General features: G+C 59.4%; 1 protein-coding gene across 1 annotated transcript; it reads left to right on the top strand.

The window, feature by feature from the left end:
- TMEM255B (transmembrane protein 255B) lies at positions 1–21,033 on the top strand. The gene is made up of 10 exons (XM_020900627.2): positions 1–120; positions 6,281–6,423; positions 9,386–9,448; positions 13,717–13,806; positions 14,186–14,266; positions 15,266–15,351; positions 15,853–16,012; positions 17,411–17,554; positions 20,685–20,741; positions 20,893–21,033. The coding sequence occupies exons 1-10, from the start codon at positions 66–68 to the stop codon at positions 21,031–21,033; spliced, it is 1,020 nt and encodes a 339-aa protein (XP_020756286.2). The 5' UTR covers positions 1–65.
- Positions 21,034–25,836: the final 4,803 nt, after the last annotated feature.

Below are 25,836 nucleotides of genomic sequence, written 5' to 3'. Positions count from 1 at the left end.
GTGGCTGGTCCTCGCGGCCCCGCGGCCCACGGTCGCTGTCGCAGCAGCGGGAGAGCAGCCCCGGGATGCAGCCGCTCCCGCCGCCGGTGCCCGGGCCCCTGGCCCTTCTGGACACGACAGGTGAGCGCGCAGGTGAGCCGGGCTCCGTTTCTCCGGTGCCGAGCTCCCACGGGCCCCCTCCCACCTCTTTTCTGAGAGTCCCGACAGCGCGAGCCTCTGCCGTCTCTTCACCGTCTTCTACTGCAGACAGTAGATCACTACCCGCACAGGCGGGACAACGCACTCTGTTTCATCCTTCCACCCAACTTCAGTCTACAAATTTTCTAGGAAAAGGTCATTTCCTGGGGCCAGGTAACTTCTTTCTCCTTGAGCTTCCCTGGGGCGGCTGGGCTCCCCGCGCCCTCCCCAGACGATTCCGTAATTTCCAGGATTTCCCTCCCAGCCTGATGCAGCCAAGCCGGGCTGGGACACAGGAGATCGGTGCCTTTATTCTCTGCCTGCAGGCCGCCAGGAGGGGGCTGTTTTCCCGACGACGGGGAGGCGGGAGACTTCCAAAGAAGAGGCTCTGGGATGGGGGTGGAGACACCTGGGTCCTGCAGGGCTTCATGGACCATCCAGTAGGAAATGCGGGATTAAACTCCCAGCCCTGCAAAGTCTTTTTAAAAACCAGATTTTTAAAAACTTATTTTAAACTTATCATTTAAATGATAACCGAGGAATCAGGAGGAATGAGGAGCAGGAGCAGTGAGCAGTGAGCCGGGCTCTGTTCCTCTGGTGCCGAGCTCTTTCTTTCCAAAAGAAAACATTTCTGTGACCAACACTCTCTAAAACCAAATGCAGTTACTGATTATAACAGATAGTTGTTATTATATAAGTTATTAACTATCTATGGTCATTGCCATTATTATATTAGAATGACTTGATTTAAAAATAACATTTTAGATTTTTCTTCTGAGGAGGAACTTCAAATTTAAAAAATGCTAAGAGTTGGTGTTTTACTTAAAAATACTAACTTTAGTGTGGCTGGGATGGGGCTATGGGCATCTTCTACCTTACGTTTCTGCGTTCACACCCTTGGGGATGTGTCTGTGTAAGAGTGGAATGAAAGGGAAGTTGTTGGCTGAGGGCGTGTCCCCGCGTCCGCTTCCCTGGGACACTTGCTCTGTCCCATGGCTGCTGAGAGTAAACAGCTCCCTCTTTCTGGGTGGCCCAGGCCCTGCCCGCCGGGAGGGGGTGACTAGGTGACTGCCCCCCACTTTGTGATGCACCCTTCCAGCTCCACTCAGTGAAGAAGGTGCAGAGGGCGGGACAGTGACTGGGTCTCCTCCGTCCTTGCGCCTGGTCACTGAGGCTGGGAGGGGAGGCTGGGAGGAGGCTGGGAGGGGAGGCTGGGAGGAGGCTGGGAGGAGGCTGGGAGGCGAGGCTGGGAGGCGAGGCTGGGAGGGAAGGCTGGGAGGGGAGGCTGGGAGGGGAGGCTGGGAGGGAGGCTGGGAGGGAAGGCTGGGAGGGGAGGCTGGGAGGGGAGGCTGGGAGGGGAGGCTGGGAGGAGGCTGGGAGGAGGCTGGGAGGGGAGGCTGGGAGGGAGGCTGGGAGGGGAGGCTGGGAGGGGAGGCTGGGAGGGGAGGCTGGGAGAGGAGGCTGGGAGGGAGGAGGCTGGGAGGGGAGGCTGGGAGGGGAGGCTGGGAGGAGGCTGGGAGGGAGGCTGGGAGAAGCTGGTCACTGAGGCTGGGAGGGAGGCTGGGAGGAGGCTGGGAGGCGAGGCTGGGAGGGGAGGCTGGGAGGCGAGGCTGGGAGGGAAGGCTGGGAGGGGAGGCTGGGAGGGGAGGCAGGGAGGAGGCTGGGAGGGGAGGCTGGGGGGAGGCTGGGAGGGGAGGCTGGGAGGGGAGGCTGGGAGGGGGGGCTGGGAGGGGAGGCTGGGAGGGGGGGGCTGGGAGGAGGCTGGGAGGGGAGGCTGGGAGGAGGCTGGGAGGAGCCTGGTCACTGAGGCTGGGAAGGAGGCTGGAGGGGAGGCTGGGAGGAGGCTGGGAGGGGAGGCTGGGAGGGGAGGCTGGGAGGGGAGGCTGGGAGGAGCCTGGGAGGGGAGGCTGGGAGGAGGCTGGGAGAGGAGCAGCCCTGGGCTGAGCCATCTTAATGTTAGCACCAACCACAACCCTCTAGTATTGCACACATAAAAACACATCTGGAACCTTCATTTATACTCTCTCACTGCACCCTATAGCACTGAAGTGGCGGGCAAGCAGGGAGTTGTCATTATCCCCACTTTGCAGATCAGGGAACTAGGGCTCAGTCATGCATTCAGCATGAGGGGATACAGGTGTGGGAACCCCATGTCAAGCAAGAGCCCCATGGCCCCTGCTCTCAGGGTCAGAGGGCCGGGGGCACCTGGAATCACTCAGCGTGTCTGGCAGCCCCACAACATTTCAGGTACAGTTCATGTAAATTGCCAGCACAGCTGTAAGCATAATAGTTGAGATTTTAGCTGACAGGCAGGGCACAACCTTACCCTGCTTCAGTTGTAACGATGCACATGTGAGACTCCTGCTGGCAGGACAGCAAGGTCGAAGGAGCAAGTCAGGGAGTCTGGATTTTCCATCCAGCGCAGACCCCCCTCCTCTCCAAAACCTGACCTAAAAGTGCACGTGTGTGATGGTGGTCAGCAACGTGGCCCACCTTCCTTTCTTGAACTTCTTCTTATTGCCTAATGTTTACGTGAAGCCCCACGTCTGTGACGCCGAGTGCAGGCTGGGATCCAGCCTTGTCTCTCTTGTGCCTGGAGTCCAGATATTGCAGCCTGTGTCGTTGAATCGGGGCCGCTCAGAACCATCCCTTTCCCGGCTGCTGTCTCCCCAGACTGCATGTTCCCTCAGAAGCGACGACACAGTCCTGACAAAAGGGCTGCTCGGGCCCTGGGCTGCTTATCACGTAGTGTTTCACAGGGAAAGTCGGACATGGGTGAACGTGGGGAAGCGGTGCAGTTAGACTGAAGATGGTTCCTAGGAAGGAGACGCTTTTGACGAAGTCTGTCAGGACGTCACTAACAGACTTGACAAGGCCCCAGAAAAACTACCACTCATCATGCAGCTTCCTAAAGGGGCTGATCAAAGTGGAGCTGAGAGCCTTTGGAACCAGAGTGTCGTCACAGGGAGGTGAGGGGGTCAGCCAGACAGGCCCACAGAGCTGAGAGACCAGGTACAACAGTCAGCCAGGTGGTGTGAATCGGGCACTGAGATGTCGGTTAAGTACTCTGAACACAGTGAACATATAACGCATTAGATGCATTAGAAGCGTAAAGAGAGCAAAGCCCTCTGAGGAGGACGGCATTTGATAATTCCGTTCAAACACTTAGTCCCATGGAGTCTCCTTTCAGGCATCTTCCTGCTCTTAACACACGCTTTACAGCCGAGACTGGTCTGGGCCCTCGGGAAGAGCAGTCGAGGGCGAGCACGCCCAGGGCACAGCAGGTCTGTGGGCTCCCCGCGGGGCTCCGGGCTGGGCAGGCTGGCCCGTGCGCAGGAGAGGTGAGCCCCGGGCCCGGTGGGCAGGGCGGGGGCTACAGGGCCCCTGTGTCACTTGGATGATGGTCGCGTCAGTGTCCAAGGCAACAGCTTTGTTAATTTTCCAAACCGTAGAAGAAGATGTGTTTTTAACTTCTTTGGCCTTTATTTCAGTGTACCTGCCATTCTAAAGTTAATCACCCAGGATAGGATGTCACCCGTGGGGAGGTGTCTGTCTTTCTCCCACTCACCCATTTGCGAAGTGGCTTTGCCTTTCCATGGTCTCTCCCCCCCACAAGACACCCCAGATCAGTTTTAACCGCTGACCTTTTGATCTCTGGGGGAAACCAGCTTGTACTTGAATCCTTGGTTTCAGGCTTTAAATATATGCAAAGAAAAATAAGCGATTGCTTCTGCATGCTGTGACTCTGTCAGGAAGATGCAGTGAATATCTGTGGATGAGGGAAAAGCCCTCCGCGGGGACCCCCCGGCCCACTGGGTCCCAGGGGTGTGAATCGTCCACGCGCACCTGGGCTGTGCATCCTGTGGACACTGCCCTAAATGGTTCACCCTTAACAGGTCTTATGTATTTTCAATAAAAACTACCAAAAAATATCAGTGAAAGAGCAGGTGAAGGGTGGAGGGCCTCCGGAATGATGTGACCTTCCTGAGAGCTTTGCCCCAGCCAGCCCAGTGGGGAGAGCAGTGTTCCCAGGCTGACCAAGCGATTCTGAGTGAGCGCGTTGACTCAGGGTTTTGGGTAATTTATTTCTGAGTACGTGACAATCTGGTTTTGGGTGGCATGGCCTTGGCCTGCCATTCAGCTTTGCTGATGGGACTGCAGACAGCAGTGTAAATCTCCAGATGCACAGTCCGGGTCGGGGGTGGGGTGGGGCGCGGGGAGGTCGGTGAGTGCTGCTGGTGGGGCCCGGGGTCATCTGAGACGGCATATATGTATGTCACTCATGTCCACCTCTGTGTGACCCATGGACTGTAGCCTGCCAGGCTCCTCTGTCCGTGGGATGGTCCAGATCTGAGATGGTGGTTGTGGTCAAATGCACAGCTGCTTGCAAACACGCACACACACACACATCAATTTTGAAAACTTTGGTGTGGGGAGAAGCACCACATTTTTCTTTCATCTCATTTTGTTTTGGAGTCACAGGGATCAAAACAGTTAACTCTGCAACAAACAAAATGTGCCAGCCTGGATGGGTTCAGTGTGGGGGTCTCTCATCAGCCCTCTGCCTGGCTGTCTTTGCCTCTGTTGTGTGGTTGTTGATGACAATGTAGGGATGGTAGTAACTGAGATTTGATTACGGTAATAATTATTAGTATTACAATTATGGTTATTGTAAACAAGCCTTCTTGCCTTCCCTGAGACACGTGTGGGGAAGTTAGTTCCACATGAAACCCAGAAATTAAGGCTTGGGGGAGGGAGGTACCAGCGATGGAAGGGTTCCCTTCTTGCTTTTTTGAGTTCTGTGACTGCAGATACCAGGGCGTCCACAATAGTGCCTTGCAGTCTGGAGATGTGATTCTGCTACCTAAGCAGAGTTTGGAGGTGGGTGAGCCAGAGCAGTCTTTCTGCTCTGCCTCTCTCTGGGTGTGACTTCCCTTGTCGAGGTTCCCTCGCAGAGCAAAATGGCAGCAGGGGCTCTGTCTGTGCTCACACTCCAGGCTGTGGGAAGGATGAAGGGGAGGAAGGCAGGGGTAATGGTTCCTTTAAGAGATTTCCCGTAGGTTCCACCTGATACCCTTGTTGAAATGGAGACTATTTGCTGAGGATGTAATCACCCAGCAGAAGAGGCTGGGAGATGCCACCTCTCAGCTGGCCCATTTCCACATCCAATAATGGGGGCCCGCTGACAAGGGGCGAGGGAGGTGGATGTGCAGGAGGATGGTGGCGAGCCCTGCACACTTTTATACTTTCTGCACCTGCCATTCCATGTCTTGTGAGTTTGGTGCTGAGCCGAGACCTAGAGGTGGACCAGCAAGTGGGACTGGCTCGGGGTGGAGCCCGGGACAAGGGTGCAACCCCAGAGCAGCGTGGATTCATGGGTGGCCCGGAAGGGGGCGGGTGCCCCCACTGTGCCCAGCCTGCGCGGCCTGGTCCAGGCGGGTGCAGAGGTCCTCCGACCAGCCTTGGAGCTGGGGTGGGGTCCGGGCCTGGGGGCACCAGGCACCTGCTCGAGTGGCTGCCTGGCTGTTGCTGGGGCCGGGGTGGAGGGCTGGGGGACTTGGGACCCAGGGAGGGTTCGGCCAGCCCAGCGTTTACTGAGAAACCGCTGTGTGTGGGCGCCGTCCTAGGCAAGAGGGGGGCGTTGGTAACAAGGCAGAGCCCCCACCCTCTCAGGGCCCATTGTCTGGGGGATGGCGTTAGGGAAGTGGACACAGATCGCGTGGCTGCTGACCTTGGCTAGAGATGCTCTGGGTGCAGCAGAGGCCTCAGGGGATTGTGGCCAGGCTCCTGTTCTCACTGCCGGTGGCTGGACGGAGGCCCGGGTGAGGGGGCCGTGCAGGAGGACCAGTGGGGTCTGTGTGCCCTTCACCAGGTGACCGCGAGGAAGCAGGCAAGACGTCAGGGTCGGCAGAGGAGGGGGCGGTGAGCGGGCCGGCTCTCAGGACTGGGGCAGGGAGGAGGGAGGCAGATGCAGCGTGTCCCAGGCCCTGCCCGTGAGCAGAGGGCTGCAGGCAAGAGCCGTAGCTGCTGGGATGCCTGAGAGGTGCTGGACCCTCCCCGAGCCCAGCACCTCACCAACCGGCGCCTCCGTGTCCTTTCCCAGAAGGGTTTGTGAGGAGAAAGAAGACGACCCTGTGGTTTGTGGGGGCTCTGCTGGTGGTGTCCGCCTCCATCCTGACCGTCGGCCTGGCCGCGACCACGAGGACTGAGAACGTGACTGTGGGCGGATACTACCCCGGCATCATTGTGAGTGTCGGGTCCCTGGGGGGCAGGTCTGGGGGCCCAGGATACAGATTTCCGCGTGGTGCTGACTTGCGCCACCCCAGCCCCACAGAGGTGTAAATTTAGGTGGTTGCCTGCCTTGTCAGATGGCCCTGTGGGGTTCCGAGTCCTGAGAAGTGGAGGGGGGAAGGAGTCGGAACCAAGGAGTGCGATAGGCCCTCCTCAGGGTGTCCCCAAAGTCCCCAGAGGGAGTCAACCCTCTTGGAATTGACCTTGGACTTTAAAAGATGCCACGAAGCCTGGTTGGAGGTACGCTAATACGACCACATGGGAGCAGCAGGAAAATGAGCTGACGAGGTCCACACCTCTGCTTCTGGGCAGTGAGCCCCCGGGGCAGTCACAGCCTAGCCAGACCTGGCAACAGCAGCCCCCAAATCCGAGATCATCAAGGCTCAGAACTATGAAGTCGTGTCCACTGTTGGCAGTAAGGTTTGCTCCCGGCGTTGGCGTCGCACTCAGGGAGCACTGTGGCATTGCCCTTTATCAGACACGATGCCCGGGGCGGAGTCTCACACAGTGATACTCAGAGACCTTAAAAATAAAGCGTATTTAATTTCTCACTGAAATTATTATCCAGATGAGTAATGATGTTGATGACATTTTAGCAAGGATGAAAATATTTTACACACATCCTTCGTTTCATCTTTGTATTATTCTCTATACTCTGTGCTGTATAAATCTGCGTTATCTCCTGGTGTACCCTTTACGAGTAAACCCCCACGCACAGTGTCTGTGCGGATGGCATTCTTAGTGAAATCTTTCAAGAACCTGGCCTCCTTGCCTGTGTCCTGGACGGGGCGGGGGGACCTGGGGGCCGGCGGCTGTGAGGATGTGTCCTCCAGATGACCTGCAGCGTGTCAGGATTAACCGCGAGGAGGTTTTCCATGTTCTCCAAGCTTCGGTGGCTCAGGATTTCACCTTGAGGTCACTTTCAGAGCATCCTGGGTGTGTTCAGAGCTTTGCTCTGCAGAGAACCTGACTGCTGGGCAACGACCAGGGTGAAACTCGCTTCAGCTGGATGGTTTTGAAAGCAAACGGTGGACACGACAGATGAGCTTTGCTCAAGGCACATGAGGATGAAAGTCACTTCTGGGGACACACAGCTCCAGCCCTGTAGTGAAGGGTGTGTCTCAAGCAGAAACTGGGTGAGAGGGTGCAAACACCTCAACATTTTAGAAAGAGGGTTGTTTTTTTTTTTTTCAAATCCAAAAACATGGAACTTATGGCAACAACAGACATATTTTAATTCATTTATTTTGGAGGGGATTTTGCTCTCTTGGATGGTGGAGAGGGACTGCAATATTTGGAAGAAACTGCTCGTCTTTCCTCACTCCTTGAGAATTTTTAAATTACTGGTCCATGTCCGTCTCACGGATGTCCTCACAGATACGGCGTTCATGAACACAGGCAGGTCTGACATTCATGCATTAAATTTGGTGCCATGGCCTTAGAGCCGCTACAGCCTGCTGCCCCCTCCCCCCCCCCACCCCGGCTCCGCACGGTCGCTCGGAAGCCAGCGGGCAGGCAGAGCTGTGGGCACCACCTGGCGGGCTCCAGTGCTGAGTCTCAGGGTGCCCTGGGTGCCCACACGGGGCTTGTCTCCCACTGCTCTGAGCAGCACCCCCAGTGTTGCTGGAACTCTGCTCTTCAGAAACTAAGACGTTCTCCCCAGGGTGGGCATGGTGGGCGTGAGGCTGTCTGCACCCTGGGCGCCGAGATGTGCACAGCCCAGGCGTTTCCCCGCTGTACCCGCATCACCCGCCCCCGGCCGAAGAGCCGAGGCCGAGGGGCAAGTGGACGGTCCCGAGAGTCACCTGTCCGCCTGCTCACCTGAGTGACGGGTGTCAGCTTGTCTGTGTCTGGAACAGCCTTGGTTCCGGCTTCCTGTTCCTCCTCCAACGGCCCAGGAGAAACCCTGGGACGGGCCTCCCTCTGACCCCCTGACTCAGAGGCTGGGTCCCCGTGAAGATGTTCTCTGTGTTGGGGTGGGGGCCCGTGACGCTCTTTTCCCAGAATCAGTTCAACTGATGTGTTGTTCAGCTCAGTGATGTGCTCAACTCAGCTGTGCTCAATTCAGTCGTGCCTGACTCTTTGCAACCCCATGGACTGCAGCACGCCAGGCTTCCCTGTCCTTCACTGTCTCTCAGAATTTGCTCAAACTGATGTCCACTTAGTCGGTGATGCCATCCAACCATCTCTTCCTCTGTCGTCCCCTTCTCCTCCTGCCTTCAGTCTTTCCCACCATCACGGTCTTTTCCAATGAATCGGCTCTTTGCATCAAGTGGCCAAAGTACTGGAGTCTGAGTTTCAGCTTCAGCATCAGTCCTTCCAATGAACACCCAGGACTGATCTCCTTTAGGATGGACTGGTTGGATCTCCTTGCCATCCAAGGAACTCTCAGGAGTCTTCACCACAGTTCAAAAGCATCAATTCTGTGGCACTCAGCTTTCTTTATAGTCCAACTCTCACAGCCAAACATGACCACTGGAAAAAACATAGCTGTGACTAGGCAGACCTTTGTTGGCAAAGTGATGTCTGTGCTTTTTAATTCGCTGTCTAGGTCGGTCATAGCTTTTCTTCCAAGGAGGAAGTGTCTTTTAATTTCATGCCTGCTGTCACCGTCTGCAGTGATTTTGGAGCCCAAGAAGATAACGTCTGTCACCGTAGGAGTTCCAATATTTGAGAACACAGCCGAGAGCACAGCAGCTTCACTGTGATCACTGGCTCTGACAGCTCTGAGAGGCCCGCCCGTGGGGTGTGAGCCACCCCCACCCCCGCCACTAGTGCTTCCAGCCCTGGGGGGTGGGGGGGCCAGCCGTGCTCTCTGATGGGATGTCCTGAGGTGGGTGGTCACTGCTCCGTGTCCGCTTTGGGCTGTCAGGCGTGTAACCTGAGCGCTTTCTCCCTTGTTTTCCTTTGGCGTCAGCTGGGCTTTGGATCTTTCTTAGGAATTATTGGCATCAACCTGGTGGAGAACAGAAAACAAATGGTGAGAATCTGTGTTGTTTCGAACATGGGCTGTGGGGCACGTGGGGGGCGTGTGGGGGAGGGGAGTGTGTGGTGGGAGTGTGGGGGGGAGTGTGGGCAGTGGAGAGTGGGGGTGGGGCGTGTGGGGGCTGGGGGGGTTGGATGTGGGCGGGGGCATGCCCCCTCACAGCTCTAGCTGTCCGTGTTCCTAGGAAAGCCCTGCCCCAATCCAGCACCCCAGAATCAGCCCAAGCTTTGCACTGTAACACGGACTTGGGCCTTAGTGGGAGCCATTCACACCCTAGTCTAAGCGAGCTGCACCCTGGGACTGGGTCAGTGCCGTTCACACCCTAGTCTAAGCGAGCCACGCCCTAGTCTAAGCGAGCTGCACCCTGAGACTGGGTCAGTGCCGTTCACACCCTAGTCTAAGTGAGCTGCACCCTGGGACTGGGTCAGTGCCGTTCACACCCTAGTCTAAGTGAGCTGCACCCTGGGACTGGGTCAGTGCCATTCACACCCTAGTCTAAGCGAGCCTCACCGAGCCTCACCCTGGGACTGGGTCAATGCCATTCACACTCTAGTCTAAGCGAGTTTCACCCTGGGACTGGGTCAGTGCCATTCACACCCTAGTCTAAGCGAGCCGCACCCTGGGACTGTGGGTTATGTCCCACAGCATCATGTGTTGCCTTAGCATCTAAGGTTGGGCCACAGGAAGAAAAGTGTAACGTTGGTCATTAGTTTAAGTCACTGTGTATAAACTTCAGGCAAAACCACGCATGTGTGACCATTTGTCCTTGAGTCAGGGGCCCTCGAGTGTTCTCCTGCCTCCGGGGTATGACAGCGTCTAGCTTCTCCCAGACTGGGGAAAGACAGGGTCCGTGGAGAGCCAGGAGGACCACGGCTCAGAGGGCTTTGCGGAGGGCGTGTCCGCAGCTGTCTGTCTGTGGGCTGTGCGTGCCAGCCTTGCTTGGTACAAGCCTGGTTTCTTACTGTTTCCATTTGGAATCTGTGTTGCTGGTGCACCCCTCTGGGGAATGCAGCTCTAAGAATGCTGGTTAATTTTGCCAGTTCCGTGTGGCAGGCCTCTGTGAGGCTCAGAAGGGATGTGCTGCTTCTGCCTCGTCTCCCATCAGACGGTGCTGGTGCTTCCGCCTTCCTGCGGCGTCCCCAGTGCTGCAGGGGCTGCCCTGGGCGTCCGCGGTGTGTGAGGATGTGGGGAAGGCGGGGCCTCTCAGGAGGACAGCCTGGCAGCCCCTCAGAGGGTTACGGCCAGTCACCACAGACGAGGCATGGGCTGTCCTGTCTCTATGCTGGCCACCCTGGTGGGTGTGGCGGGGGGCTCGTTGTGGATTTGCCTTTCCTTGATGAATGACGTTGAGCTGCTTCTCATGTTCTGGTTGGCTTTTGTACATCATTTTTTGGGAAAAGTTTATTCAAGTCCTTTGGCCATTTTTAAAATTGGGTCTCGTCTGTTGTCAGTACTGTTGTGTCAGTATTCCAGACACAAGTCCTTTACCCGACAGGTGACCTGCGGGTGCTCCACCCATCCGGTGGGGTGTCTTCTCATCTTGATGGTGTCCTTTGAGGCGTAAATGTTTTCAGCATTAATGAAGCCCATTTTACCTGCTTTTTCTTTTGTTGCTTATGCTTTGGTGTCACTTCTAAGAATCGCATGCCAATTCCAAGGTCATGAAGATTACCCAAGGTCTAGGAGTTTTATCGCTTATGTTTAAGTCTGGTCTGAGCATGTCTGTGTAGGCGCTTCAGGCATGTCTGACTCTGTGTGACCCCATGGACTGTAGCCCACGAGGCTCCTCTGTCCATGGATTCCAGGTAAGAATACTGGAGTGGGTTGCCATGCCCTCCTCCAGGGGATCTTCCTCATCTAGGGATCAAACCTGCCTCTCTTACATCTCCTGAAATTGCAGGCGGATTCTTTACCACTGAGAGTTGATCTTGTATGTGGTGTGAGACGGGTCCACGTTCCAGCTTTTGCCTGAGATCTGCGGTGGTTCTCCTTTTCAGCATGCAGATTCACAGCCCTCACTTTCCCTGGTCCTGGCTGGGCCGTGTCCCCTCTTGCCTGGGCCCTGTTGTCGGGGCAAAGTACCCCGTCTCCACCCAGCTCTGGGCAGCCCTCTTCATATCACAACCTTATCTGTTTGGTATTTGCACTTTAAAGTCGCCTGCCCTTGTTAGAATGTAGACGGTGGGCCCAGCGGAGATTCGAAGATGACCTTCTAGCTACTGAGTAACCGCTGTCCCTCTCCTAGGAGAAGAGGCCCTGACTGGACAGGGTGCGGCATTCACAGCATAACCCAGAGCATCCTGTGGTTGCCAGGACAACAGACACATCCTCTCTGCAACATCTGAGGGGTCTGGCCGCCCTCACACAGGAGAGGCACCTTCTTGGGCGGTCCTTCTGCTGATGTTAAACCGCTAGCAGCTGGCGGGGGCCGTGAGGCCTGGGAAGGATGAGGGGCTGTGACGGAGCCCAGGATGTACAGGTCTCGGCTGAGAGGACGCTCTCCTAACGCTAGTCCTGACAGGTTTCCTGTTTCCAGCCGAGGGCTTGAGAGGACTTCCAATGTCTTTCCCAGCGCCGTCTCCCGGACCCTGGGCTCTTGGGCAATTCCATGCGTGCAGTCATCCCCGAGCTGAGTTTATCACACTTGTGATCATGCTAGCACTGACTTTGATCATGCTAGCACTGACTTTGAACGTTTCCTGAAGGTTGATGAGGACGTTCAGGTCGTGGGACCTGTGCAAACTGAGTCAGACCACGTTTACACATCTGCAGCAGGCAGGCGGCCCTGCGTGCCAGGGTACCTTGGAACTTGTGTGCTTTCTGTGAAGCCTGGAGGCAGTTGGGAGGCAGTGTGGTGTGAGGGTCTTTTGGCTGAGACTGCAGGTTGGGGCCAGCTGCCAGCCGGGACGATGAGCACAGGTCTGTGAGGTCACCAGGTGGTGCCCGAGGGCCTCCCCGGGGCAGCGGGTCTGACGACGGCTCTGCTCACCCACCGCCCGTGATGAGTCCAGCAGGGCCCCCAGCCCGGGCTGGCACTCAACTCAGGCACATGGGCTGGGCAGACACCCACTCCCAAGAGGGCCCAGTGACGGCTGCACGCAGACCCGCCGGTACAGCAGAGCCAGCTCTAGGGACAGCTCCGCTGCTTGGAGACGCCGCATGGCCCAGGGTGAGGGGTGGGGGGCAGCACCCCCACAGGAGGCTGTGTGCCCGTTCGCTGGAGCAGGCTTGCCAGCCAGGCGTGGGGCAGACCCAGTATCTGCATGGCGAGGAGGGGCTGTGAGGAGGGCACCCGGCCGCCTGCCCCTCGGGACCGCCCCATGGCTGAGCGGGCAGCCTCTGGCCACGTTCTTGAAGCTGAAGATGAGATGCCATGTGCATGAGTGTGATACTCTACTTAGCAGCTTGTTTTTCGCGAGGGTTGGGTGAAAGCTCCAGTCACTTTGTGTGCTTCCCAGGACGGAGAGCATGCCCTCCTGTTGCGGATCGCACGGCGCCGGGAGGCGTCCTGGTGCGGGGCTGACACCAGTGACTCTAACAGGAGGGCACAGGAATTCTACACTTTTGCTATTTGTTTTCATAAAGCTGAAATCGTTTCACAAGAAATATCGGAAAAAGTGTTAAAGAGATGGGTGATCTGAGACGTGAAGACAGGTTCTCAGCCTCACGAATAACAGAAACGCGGGGAGTGAGTGAGGCTTGTCTGCTGTCAGATTGGAGGAGGCGCGTGGCAGAGGCGGGCAGTGTCCTTGGGGACGTCAGGGGCACGCGTCAGATGGGGGACCCGCTCGCCCCCGGGTTCTGGCATGCAAAGGTGCCCTACGTGTCCCTCGGCACCTGTGGCCCTGGGTCCCTGGAGCCCGTCCTGCAGAAACGCTCGTGTCTGAGGCCAGGTTTTTCTGTGGAACATGATCAGGGTCTTGGTAGCAGAGTTTGCTACAGCAAGGACCTGCTGGGCTCTGGGAGACCCCGGCTCATCCGCGAGGCTGTGTGGGGAGGGGGGCGGGCGAGCTCCCTGTGTGCCTGCAGCCCCTCTGCCCCACGAAACAAGCAGCAACCGGGGCAGGCCGTGCTGGGGGGGAGCGGCCAGCATGGCAGGTCTCTAGCAGCCATGGTGGGAGGTGACCCCGCAGAGTTGCTGCAGGGGTTCCGGGCAAGGACCCCGCAGAGTTGCTGCGGGGTTCCGGGGGGACTCGGGACCTGAGTGGGGTGGGCACTGAACGGTTCCGCCACGCCCAAGCTGCTCCCGTCTCTGCTTCCAGCTGGTGGCGGCCATCGTGTTCATCAGCTTCGGCGTGGTGGCAGCCTTCTGCTGCGCCGTCGTGGACGGCGTCTTCGCCGCTCGGCACATCGTGAGTCCTCTCTGCCCAGTCGTCCTGCTTCAGGTTTCAGGTGCTCTGTGCGTTTAGGAAATCTTCAAAAGATCAGTTTCCTCTTGCGGAACCCAGCTCGGTGACCCTCACTGTCTGTGTCCACGCGTGTTGTCCCGTCGCTGAGCTGTCCTCCCTGCGTTCCCCTTATTGCCCCCACCGTAGCCAGTCGCCATTAGACCCGATTTCCCCGCCTTCTCAGCGGCTCTGGGGTGAGCTGCGGTGCTCCTGCCCCGTCCCCCCAGGGGGCTCGCGCTGGCCGCGGCCTCTCTTTCGGGTTCAGAGCCTGCGGTGACAGGTCTGAACTCGCCCCAGGTGGCTGCCAATCCAGGCTGAGGCCGCCCTTTCCACCTCCCTCCAGGAGCCCAGGCCCCTCATGGCGGGCAGGTGCCAGTTCTACTCCGGCGGAGCTGGCTACCTCCACGACGTCTACCAGACGGAGGTAAGGGCCGGAGCTGGTCCTCTCTCTGACCCGCGGCCCTGTCCACGTCGGGCTGTCCTGCCCCAGCGTGCCTCTGCCGCATCCTCACCACGTGTCTGGTGAGGAGCCTGGCGCCTGGCGTTACCTCCACCCTGGTCTCACGGTAGCCCCGCGTCCACGTGTCCAGGCTGTGTGGCTTTGAGAGGAGCCTTTTAATGACCAATTAGTGCAACATAAGGCTCAGACACCACGCTCACAGGGGCCCCGGCTCGCCAGCTGTCCCAGGCTGAGGGCACAGGGCGCTCTCACATCTGTTTTGGGAGCGACGGGGGTGTGGTGGCCGCGTGGCCCCTTCTGTCCTGCCATCTCTCACCTCACTGTCTAGTCTGTGAAGACTGGTCAGTTTGGTTAAACACAGCCTCTGACGCTGTGTGCAGAGGTCAGGAAGGGGCGCGGGGCGGTGGTGGGGAGAAGGTCGGAGCAGGTGCGTGGTTGAGGCCTCGTGGCTGCTGGGGATGCTGCCCTCGGGGAGAAGGGCCTCTGTGTCCACCTACCCACGCGGTGGGACACCCCTTCGGGGGGCCTGGCCCGCACTCCCAGAGGGAGCTCTGGGGCCTCATCCCAGGCCGGGGATGCCCAAGTCCCTGCCCTCACTCATGCACGTTCCTCCCCTCAAGTCTTCCCTAAGGTCCCCGGCCTCCCTCTGCAGCTGGGTGGTCCCTGCCCCACTTACTGCCCACCTGGAGGGTCTCCCACCTGGAGGGGTCCCTCCCTGGAGGCACAGGGCCGAGGCCCCCTCCCCCACCTCGTCCAGCAGCAGGCGCCGCTCACCTGGTCCTTACGTGCCCCTGCAGGGAGGCCGCGTTGCCCACCAGCCTCTGTACCTGACCCCGTAGAAGACCGGGCGGGTCAGGAAACGCACTCGGGAGGGGCGGCTGCCCGGCTGGGGGGCAGAGTGCCGGGGGAGGGGGAGGGTGAGGGCGGGCAGGTGTGGGCACCTGGCTGCCTGTCTGCTTGCAGGTCACCTGTCCTTCCCCAAACAGCGGGTGTCCGCTGAAGGTGAAGAGCAGCACCTGCTACTGCTGCGACCTCTACGACTGCCAGGGGTGAGAGGCAGCAGGACGGGGGGGTGCAGGCCGGGGCCTGGGCAGGCATGTCGGGGGAGGCCTCTTGGGGGGCTTGTGCTGGGGGCCACGACCCTGCTTCTGGAGGGGCTGGGGTCGGGGATCACCGCCCCCTCTGGCCCCGGTTCCCTGGGGAGGGGCTGGCGGCAGGCGCGGGGCCCTGGGGTGTTTCAGAGCCGTGTTCCCTGCCCCCCGCCTGAGGCTGGGGGGTTGTTCTGGGGTTTGGTCCAGCCCTGGAGGTAAATCTCGGTTCTGTGGGGACCACCCCCCGAAGCCTAGGACCCCTGGAGTTTTGGGCCTGTGCGGGGCCTGCAGGGCCATGTGTCCTGCTCTGCTCAGAGGCCTGGGGCGCTCCTGGGTGAAAATGGCCTCAGGGTCCGCTGCCTGCTGCATCTCCCTGCAGAGGCCTCGGGCCCCCGCGCGCCCCGCCTGCCCGGGCAGCGCCTCCGCGGCTGGGGGTGACTCATGCCCCCCGCCGCGCAGCGCCCGGAGCCCCCCGGCCTACCACGAGTTCGTGGGCGTCGGCGCCTGCCGCGACGCGCTCCAGCTCTACTGGCTGCTCTGGGCCTCGGCCGCGCTCAATGTCCTGGGGCTGCTGCTGGGGGTCGTCACCGCCGCCGTCCTGGGGGCCTTCAAGGACGTGGTGAGTGCCCCTGCCGTGCTGGCCGCGGCCTCGGCCCTTCAGCCCGTCCTCCCTGAGGCGTGAGTGGCCTGAGCCTGCTCCGGGATAGAGCGGAACGCGGAGCCCAATCCCTAACGGCCCTGCCACGCTGCCCTGGCCCGCGGCCTGCGGAATCCCAGAGCCTCTGCCCCGCGGGTCCAGGGCTTGGGCCTGCACGTCCCCAGGCAGAGGTAACTTTGTGTGCGTCCCTGAGAGTCTGCCTCAGCATCTAGGCGGCTCTCCCCACAGCTGGCGTCCTCCCCGGGGGACCGGCTGCTCCAGGCCATGTTCTCAAGCGGAGCCCGCGGGGCACCTCCCACAACCGCCCCATCCTCGGAGGTGCCACACACGAGGCCCCCGACACCCGGTAGCGCGCACGACCCCCCACACCAGCAACCACGCTCCCGTCACCCAGCTTTAGAGAGAAGGCTGTGTGAACTCACCTCCAAACGCCCCCGCTAACGGCCGACGGGACGCTTGTTACCACTGCCCCGGAGACTGGCCATGGCCCGCATCTCTCAGCTTAGCCTGGAGCCTCTCAAGGGTTGTGATGTGTTTCTAGGTTTCCTGACCCCAGATGAATCCTGGGAGCCATGGGAGACCCTGGTGCCCCCGTAACCACCCTTCTCCCCAGCTCCCACCCTGGGCCATGCAGATCCCAGGCCCGGCTTCTGCTTGGTCATAAGGCTCAGCAACCAGCCCATCATCTTGCCCTTGGGACGGCCGGGGTAGGTGGGGCCCTCTCAGGGGGCTTCTCCTGCTGTGGCCAGTCAGGGTGTTCCCCTGGCAAATCTCCGAGGACAGGGAGGTTAGACTTGATGGCTGCACAGAGTATGGTTTGGGCCCTGTGAGCCTGGTGGAGGTGGCTGGTCTGTCCCCAGGGATGGTGGTCAGCCTGATGGGCTTCCCAGAAGGGGCCCTGTGCTCACTGAGTTTGTGATAAAACCACTGCAGCTTCTCTGGGGAATGTGGCAACCCCCCAGAAAGGCTGCTCATTACACAGGACGCAGCTGTGTGTAAGCCATGTGCTAGACAAATTCCTCTCGCAAACCCAGAGCTCTGGGGTGTTGGGAGAGGCAAGCAAAGTGACTCCTTAGAATTTACATCTATGAGTAGATGCTCTTGTAAGTGTAGTGCATCTTATAATTGAGGAATTATTATAAACGGAGACACTTCATTCACCACCCAAAGGTCTCTGCTGCCAGGGCTCCGGCAGGCAGGTGCCAGGTGGGCTTTAATTCCGGTCAGAGGGAGACCCGTGGGAGGACGTGGACGCTGTCCCCTGGGAACCCCACAGGATGACAGCTGTGTTCTGCATGACCGCCGGACAGGGCTGCCCAGAGCCAGGCTCAGCCGACACGTCTCCATCCTCTGCGGCAGGTCCCGCTGGCCCACCTGGCCTACGGCCCGTCCACAGCACCTCGGGTCCTTGGTGACCCCGCCCAGCAGATCCTGGCCTGCTCGGGTTTCCGCGCCGGGCCCCTGGCGATCCCCACCTGCTCGTCCTACCCGCTGCCCCTCCAGGTAGGCCATGTGCCCCGGCTGGGGCAGGGCTCACATCACGGCAGCCTTCACCTGGGACGTGCTGCTTGGGCAGGACACGGGGGCGGGGGGCTTGGGCTGAAGGAGTGCGGGGGTCTGCGGGGGGCGGTGCAGCTGGTGTGGACCAGCAAGGGGGGCAGGATGGCATGGGGGGGCGTCCCCAGGCCCCTTGCAGGACGTTTGACGACCCCGGGGGTGTGTTTTGGGTGTCCTTTGCTCCTTGTGGCCCTGGAGAGCCAGCCAGCTGACCCTTTGGGGCCTCAGCTTTCCTAACCCCCATCCGGGGTCCCTGGAAGTTGGCTGCAGTTTCCTGGCCAGATCAACCGGGCGGGCCAGCTGCCTGGCCCCCGGGATGTGCCAGAGTCCCTGAGTGGCGCCTGCGGGTTTGCCAGCCTCCAGCCATTCCTTACCCTCGACAGCGGCTACCACACAGGCTTCACTCTAACACACCTCTGGAGGCCCTGGGGTGCTGTGGGAGGAGGCGTGTGGGGTGAAGCCTTGTTCATAGAGCGGCATTGCTGGACCACCCACCAGCCACCAGCACACCCCCAGCACGATGGCCAGAGTGTCCTAAACTGTCGTTCTGTGCCCTCGGGAGGCAGAGGGCCTCCGTTTTGGGGGGGTGGCCTTGGCACATCCTCTGGTCTGTACCGATGATGACGAGGGTGGCACATCCTCTGGTCTGTACCAATGACGATGAGGGCCTGATTAGCTTTCACCAACAACACGTGTAGGAGCATAATTGCATGCACAGCAGTAATCAGACTCCGAGGAGATGCCCTGTGTGTCTCGTCAGGAGAAGGACAGACGGCTGCTCCCGGCTCTGCTTCCAGCGGAGGAGGAAAGGGAATCTGCAAGCGTTCCATCCAGTCACTGGCAGCAGAAAGCATTCCTACACGACAGAGGGAACGAGCAGCTGTTGGGGGCTGGTTTGAGCAGTTAGTCGAAAGAAAAATCACAGAAGGAACTCACTTTCCTTACTCCCTGGGCTGCCTGGTCAGGAATAAGGACCCACCGACAATCAACTCACATCCTGTAACTAAGGGCCTTGCATGCTGTTGCCTAGGGCCTTGCATCCGGTAAATAAGGGCCTCGCATCCTTTACTAAAGGACTTTTTGTCTGCCCTCTTGAAGGTGTCGCCTGTGTGAGCAGAGCCTGGTTTAACTTTGCTCTGTGGTGGCTTCCTCCCTGGTTTCTGGAGGTTTGTTCCTTGTTTCCTGGTGGTTTTCCCTGTGGTCTGTGGTGTTTTCCCTGTGGTTCCTGGTGGTTTTCTCTGTGGTTCCTGGTGGTTTTCTCTGCGGTTCCTGGTGGTTTTCTCTGTGGTTCCTGGTGGTTTTCCCTGCGGTTCCTGGTGGTTTTCCCTGCGGTTCCTGGTGGTTTTCTCTGTGGTTCCTGGTGGTTTTCCCTGTGGTCCGTGGTGTTTTCCCTGCGGTTCCTGGTGTTTTTCTCTGCGATTCCTGGTGGTTTTCCCTGCGGTTCCTGGTGGTTTTCTCTGCGGTTCCTGGTGGCTTTCCCTGCGGTTCCTGGTGGTTTTCTCTGCGGTTCCTGGTGGTTTTCCCTGCGGTTCCTGATTGTTTTTCTCTGTGGTTCCTGGTGGTTTTCCCTGCGGTTCCTGGTGGTTTTCCCTGCGGTTCCTGATTGTTTTTCTCTGTGGTTCCTGGTGGTTTTCCCTGCGGTTCCTGATTGTTTTTCTCTGTGGTTCCTGGTGGTTTTCCCTGTGGTTCCTGGTGGTTTAATCTGTGTTCTGTGTGGTTTGTTCCATGGTTCCTGGTGGCTTTCTCTGTGGTTCCTGGTGGTTTAATCTGTGTTCTGTGTGGTTTGTTCCATGGTTCCTGGTGGTTTTCTCTGTGGTTCCTGATGGTTTTCCCTGTGGTTCCTGGTGGTTTTCTCTGTGGTCCGTGGTGTTTTCTCTGTTGTCCTGGTGGTTTTCCCTGTGGTTCCTGGTGGTTTTCCCTGTGGTTCCTGATGGTTTTCCCTGTGGTTCCTGATGGTTTTCCCTGTGGTTCCTGGTGGTTTTCCCTGTGGTTCCCACTGGATTATTCCATGGTTGGTGTGGTTTACTCCCTGGTTCTCTCAGCGGCTCATTTCCCATGAAGAACAGAGCGTTCATGTGCACAGTGGGAGCTGGGGTCCCTGCAGACCTGAGAGGATGTTCTCTAGAGATTTCCTCTGTTGTCCAAGGTCAGAAAGAAGTGTGAATTTGAGAGAGAGAAAGCAACAGAGGTGGGCAGGGGGCCAGGGCCCTTGGATCCAGAGCCTCCTTAGAGGGTCTCCAGGAGGAGGGGCCGGTCGGCAGATGCCCCCTGGCCCTGGGCTCCGGATGGGTGGAGAGCAAGGACCCACTCGGCCCCACCGCAGACCAGAGGCTGCATGCACTCATCTTGTCCCATCACTGAAGGGGCTGCTTGCTTTACTTACTTCAAGTTGGTTTTAAGCAGGCATTTTTAACCCTTAGAAGTTAAGAAAAAAAGAGAAATTTAAGAGGTTTGTTGGCTGGTAGAAAAAAACGGGAAGAAACTGGAAGTTTTGTTTGTTTAAAACCTGTGCCATGCCCCACCATTTTCTTTGCAGGGTCACTTTGCATCCAGGTGTGTTAGTGTGGGGTCTTCTGAGATGCAGAGCCAGTAGCGTGTCTGCACAGAGAGATGCACTTACAGATGGAGGTGGTGCAGGCCTAGACTTACAGGTGGAGAAATAGAGTGCTAGAGGAAGAGAGACCCAAAGCTGTGGGGCAGCCCACAGGCCGGAGGCCCCGGGAAGAGTCGGTTTTGCAGTTTGTGTCTGAAGGTGTCTGGGGATGGAATTCCCTCTGCTCAGTTATTTCCTCTTCAACTGATTGGATGAGGCCCACCCGCAACAGAGAGTGTGATCTGTTGGTCTACATGCTCATCACAGCTACAGAACACCCTCAGACATCTAGATGGTAGTCTGGCACCTGGGCACTGACTGTGGTCTAGCCAAGTTGATGCATAAAATTAACCATCACACGCTATGGAAAACATTGATATTCTTCATTATTCCCTTAAAATATGAAACGTTGAGTAAGCCCAGGGTCCCAGACAAGCTGGGCAGCCTTTTCCTGGGACAGGGTTCACGTGTTCGTGTGTCCAGTGTCAGGTGGTCGACGGCCACCCTTCTGAGTGTCGAGACTGGTGTCCCACAGGTGAGGTGGGGGCCCCGTGGGGCTGAGTCAGGGCCTCCTGTAGCCCCTGGGAATGCAGCCTCATCAGGAAGCAGTCACTGCCTGCGGGCCTGGGCCTGGGGGTTGAGCCCAAGTGGTGCTCCCGTGAGCTAAGGAGGCTTTTCTGTTTGATTGCAGCTGCCCGGTGGCTTTGCAGCCAGCTCCGACCTCCCTCTGCCCGAGGACTCGCAGCCTCAGCCCAGCTTTAGCTGCCGACACCCCCCCAGCGCCCCCACCCACCTCCTCCCCAGGGAGAAGCCCCCTCCCTACACGCCGTGATGCAGGGGGCAGAGATGGAAAGCAGTAGTTTGGTCTATTCAAGAACAAAGCAGCCCCCTCCCCACTGTGGCTGCCTCCTGGAGACCCTCCTGCAGACCTCCCTGGAGACCCTCCTGCAGACCCTCCTGGAGACCCTCCTGGAGACCCTCCTGCAGACCCTCCCTGGCGCATCTTTGCGGGAGAGGCCAGGACTGTGCAGGGGACCCCAGTGGTGAGGCCGCTCCACCCCTCGTGAGACCACACCCCCAGCTGAGCTAAAATTCCCCCTGAGGTGGCAGGGCTCTGGCCTCACCGCTTACAGAGCAGTTTCGTTTCTCTTCCGTCCTCATCCATCATCATGCACGTTACCAAAGGCAGCGAGGCTGTGCACTGTGAGGGCCGCCTCCCTGGAGACGTGCTGTTCAGGTGTGCGTGTCCCGGGGAGGGCAGGGTGGCCGCCCTCCGCACGGCCCTCCTGGTGCGCGTCTACCCAGGGCAAGTCCTGCTGGCTCGGGTGTAAGCTCCGCGTCCACAGCCTGTGCTGGCCGGGGGTCCGCCCGGGCTCTGCCCCAGTGGTGTCCGGGGTAGGGGGCGGCGAGCTCCTGGGGCTGCGTCTGTCCTGACTGTCAGCCCCCGGGCTGTCCAGCAGAGTCAGGTCTGCTCTTCGGCGGGGCGACCCCACATGGGCCCCTGAGATGCCGGCTCTCTGCTGAGAAACCCCTGCAGGGGCCGCCGGGGAGCAGCTGTGCCCACTACAGACCGAGGGCAGCTCTGCCCGCGGCCAGACACGCCCGAGGAAGGTGAGCGCAGGCCTGGAGTTGCTCACAGACCTGAGTCCCCACTTAGAGCCCGAGGAAAGGGGGCTGGGGAGGAGCAGTGGTGGAGAGGGAGGAGGGGGAGGGAGGGGGCGGGGAGGAGGGGGGAGGGAGGGGGAGGAGGGGGAGGGAGGGGGAGGGGAGGGGAGGAGGGGGAGGGGAGGGGAGGAGGGCGAGGGGAGGGGAGGGGAGGAGCAGTGGAGGAGGGGGAGGGGAGGAGAAAGGGGAGGAGGGAGAGGGGAGGGGGGGAGGAGGAGAAAGGGGAGGAGGGGGAGGGGAGGGGGGGAGGAGGAGAAAGGGGGGGAGGGGAGGGGAGGAGGGGGAGAAAGGGGAGGAGGGGGAGGGGAGGGGAGGGGAGGAGGGGGAGGGGGAGGGGAGGGGAGGAGGGGGAGGGGAGGGGAGGAGGGGGAGGGGGAGGGGAGGGGAGGAGGGGGGAGGGGAGGAGGTGAGTCACAACAAGACGCGGTCTCCGGCGCCCCCTGCCGGCGGGGACGCAGTTCCGTCCAACAGACCCGATCCAGCCCCCAGGTTCAGGACGGTCCTCACGTTCACACGCGTCTCCCTCTTCTGAACGCGTCCCTAGAGCAGGGAGGGACCCGTGCAGTGTCTGGCCCCGGGGTGGGCGGGCAGGGCGGGTGGGCACGGACTCCCTGGCCCCTGCATCCGGGGGTGGTGTCAGCCCAGTCCCCGCTTCTGCCGTCAGCAGTGTTGTGTCTACCGGAACGAGGTACATCGCTTCATTGAAAACATTTTCTTGCTAAAAAATACCTAAACAACCACAATAGTAACGTCAAAGCCCACTGATCAGGAGTCAGTATACAACTATGATAATAAAGAGTTTGAGATATCACAGGAATTACCGAAATGGGACACAGAGACACGAAGTGAGCAAATGCTGCTGGAAAAATGTGCCAGCAGGCTCACTGCTCAGGGTGGCCGCAAACCTTCAGTCTGCAACAACAACAGAAAGGCAGTGTGCGCAAAGCGTGGTAAAGTGAACATACCTGCGTTTTGTCTGACGTGGGCTCGTGGGCCATGTTGCAGGTGGGCCCAGCCCAGCGCTGGCCTTGCGGCTTCTGTGGACAGGACGCGGCCCCAACCCCAGCTGTCCTGGAATTTCAGCTCCAGAGGTTACAAACCCAGCAAGGCCACTCCTCATCGATTTGGAATTTTAGGTCAAAGTCATCGTGACCAATCCTGCTGAATTCTTTGACTCGCTTTGGGCATATTGTTAAAAACAAACCCGTCAAAATTTAGGCGGAGTAATTCCATCGGCTGAGATGGAGCCTGCGGCCACTGAGAAGCAGCATGGAGGCTTTGAAACGTCTTTCGCTGTGCTGGCTGCTGGCTGAGGAGTTAGCCTCTCTGCAAAGCTCTCCCTCCCGGGGGGGCGTCACATCACGATGGCAGGCATTTGGGGCTTGGAGTGGCCAAGTGTGCTCCCAGAACCCCAGGACAGGCGCCCCTGAGCCCAAGGCAGGCCCTTGCAGGATGAGTCTGGCCCAGCCCTGAGACTTGGGCAGGTCATTTTCCACCAAAGAAACCTGGTTTGAACATCACGTGACACAATGGCATATGAGAGGAGAATTCATAGGGCCGTGTCTCCCTGCCTAGACTGTGCAGAGAACACAGAAACTCTTCTCGTTCCTGAGGCTCACAGGGAGCAGACGGGCCTTGTTCAGCGGGAGGAAGGTCGTCCACTACACCCGACACTCGACAGCCTCTGAGTCCCCGGCTCTGCTCCGGCCCAGCAGGTGCCCCCACGGCCTGGGCGCTGGGCAGGGAAGGAAGGGGCCATCCGGACCGCAGCTGGGGACGAACTGCCATCCTCTCCCTAATGTGACCCGTCCTCATCACAAAGGCAAGGGGGCAAACTCCCGACTTTGCAAAAGTTACACGTATAAATTTAGGGACTTTTCATAAAGAATTTCATAGTCACCAAGACAGTTATTTATGTTGAGGAGTATGTCAGGGTGTTGTGCACAAGTCAGGAGCCATTGAGTGACCCCAACGGGCTGAGGACCAGGGCCCGGCTCCTCCCTCCCCCTGCAGGCATGCCCCGAGCTGGGGGCATCCTGGAGCCAGAAATCCCACGAATGACTGGCAAACACCCGAGGTGCCAGGCCTCTGGCTTCCCCAGCAGGTAACGGCAGAGCTCAGTGCGGGCCTCCGCTGGGGTCCCATCGGGTATCAGGGCTGACCCCTCGCGCTGCCTGAGGCCAGGATGTCCACCGGCCACGCTGACCCATCCGGGGCCCCACAGCAAGTGTCTCATCCGCCCAGAGTTTAAGAACCGAAGTGTTCAGCGGAGCCAGGGGTCTGTGGTCCGCGATGTCAATTCACTCAGTGGTTCCCGGACCCACACATGACTGCACGGGGAGGACCTTGGTCCAGGGCTGCAGGTAGTGAAGACGCAGCCCCTGGAGCAAACAGCAGAGCAGCAGCTGTAGGCCTGCAGCGAACCTGCGCCCCAGAACACGGGCTGACCTTTGACCTCTGACACGAGCCCAGCTGGGGTCAGCGGCTTCAGCGTTTCCCTATACTGTCCACACCTGCGTCTTCCTGATCATGCTGTCTGCCCCACCAGGTATTTTCATCTTGCCTGGAGCTGATAAAAAGTATCAAACTCCAAAGCCAGCAATTTTGCTCTTGCCACAAAAATGTCTCTATCCCTCAGCCCAGCCACAAAGAATGTGAACAATTCAGCCCCAGCCTGCTGGTGGCTCAGGCTCCCTCCCCCTTCCGGGGACTCCCCCACCCTGCACACCGGTGGCCCCTCCTGCCCCCTAGCCTCCAGGGCAGCTCCCCCCACCAGAACACGGCACCTGCCCAGGCCTGGCCTCAGCGTGCTCCGGGCGCCCTTCCCAGGGACCATCTCTGCCAAGGCCTCCGCAGCCCAGAAGGCTCTCCCTGGGCCTGATGCCCACAGGGCGTAACTGCTGCACCCCCGGGCACCACCACGGGTCTCGGTGGGGGCTCCCTCTGCTGAGTGACCTGCTTCATCCTCGGCCACCGACAGGACGCGGGCTGGAGGCTGGGGGGTGGGAGGGCCAGGGAGGCTGTTGATGGGAACAGGGCTCCCTGCTGCCATGACGGAATGCTCTAGAACTGGACATGAGTGCTGGCTGCACAGCCCTGTGAAGGTGCTAAAAGCTGCTGAGTCGTACACTGTTGGAGAGTGACCATTCTGGTGTGTGAGCCGGATCACAGGATGCGCTCCTCGAGCGTGGCCAGGGGGCCCCGTGTGCTCAGTTAGAAGATGCCCGCAGCAGCAGCGTTGGGAGGGAACCTCGTCCGCTGAGTGGCCGAGCCCCCAGCGCCCCCCAGCCCTGCCCTCTCCTGCTCTGACAGTCTCTCCCCCTCTGGGCGTGGGGAGAGCACGCGGAGCTGGCGGGAGCAGGCATGTCCTCCTGGGGCCCTGAGAGGAGTGGGCAGGGCCGCACTCCTCAGCAGCTCGTGGGTGGCACCTGCCTCTTTCCCTTCCCTCTTTGCTCAAACTTTTTAAGCATGAAACTGAACGACTACTATAAATGGAACAGAAAGCACGCTGAGAACCCCGGTGTGAGCGGCAGCTCCTCAGAGCAGGGCCGTCACCGAGGCCAGGGCTGCCCCCCATCCTGGCGCCCACCCGCCACGGTTCTGCTGTGCGTGGCTGGTCCTCTGCTGAGCTGCGTGCCTGTGACAGACACGCATGGCTACACCCCAAGGCGGGGACCCGTGACTGGCCCTCTGGCTGTGAGTGGCCTTGGCTGGTCTTGGGGTTCCTATGTGTATGTGGGGCTCCCGGTGTGGACTTAGGGTGTGGGAGACCTGGACTTTGCCGGACAATGCCCAGCCCTGGTCCTCGGGGCCAGCCCACACCAGTCTCAGCTCCAGGCTGCCAAGATCAAGTCCTACTCGATGCGAGAACCTTTCACAGCTGTGGGCGCCAAGGTTCCTTCCTGTGCTGTCTGTGCCTGCATCTCCCCCTTATTGATGAAGCTGGCCCTGTGGACGGACACCTTGGCCA

Source organism: Odocoileus virginianus, chromosome 8 (assembly GCF_023699985.2).
Source record: "Odocoileus virginianus isolate 20LAN1187 ecotype Illinois chromosome 8, Ovbor_1.2, whole genome shotgun sequence".
Classification (NCBI taxonomy): Eukaryota; Metazoa; Chordata; class Mammalia; order Artiodactyla; family Cervidae; genus Odocoileus; species Odocoileus virginianus.
This window is presented reverse-complemented; position numbering and strand designations above follow the sequence as displayed.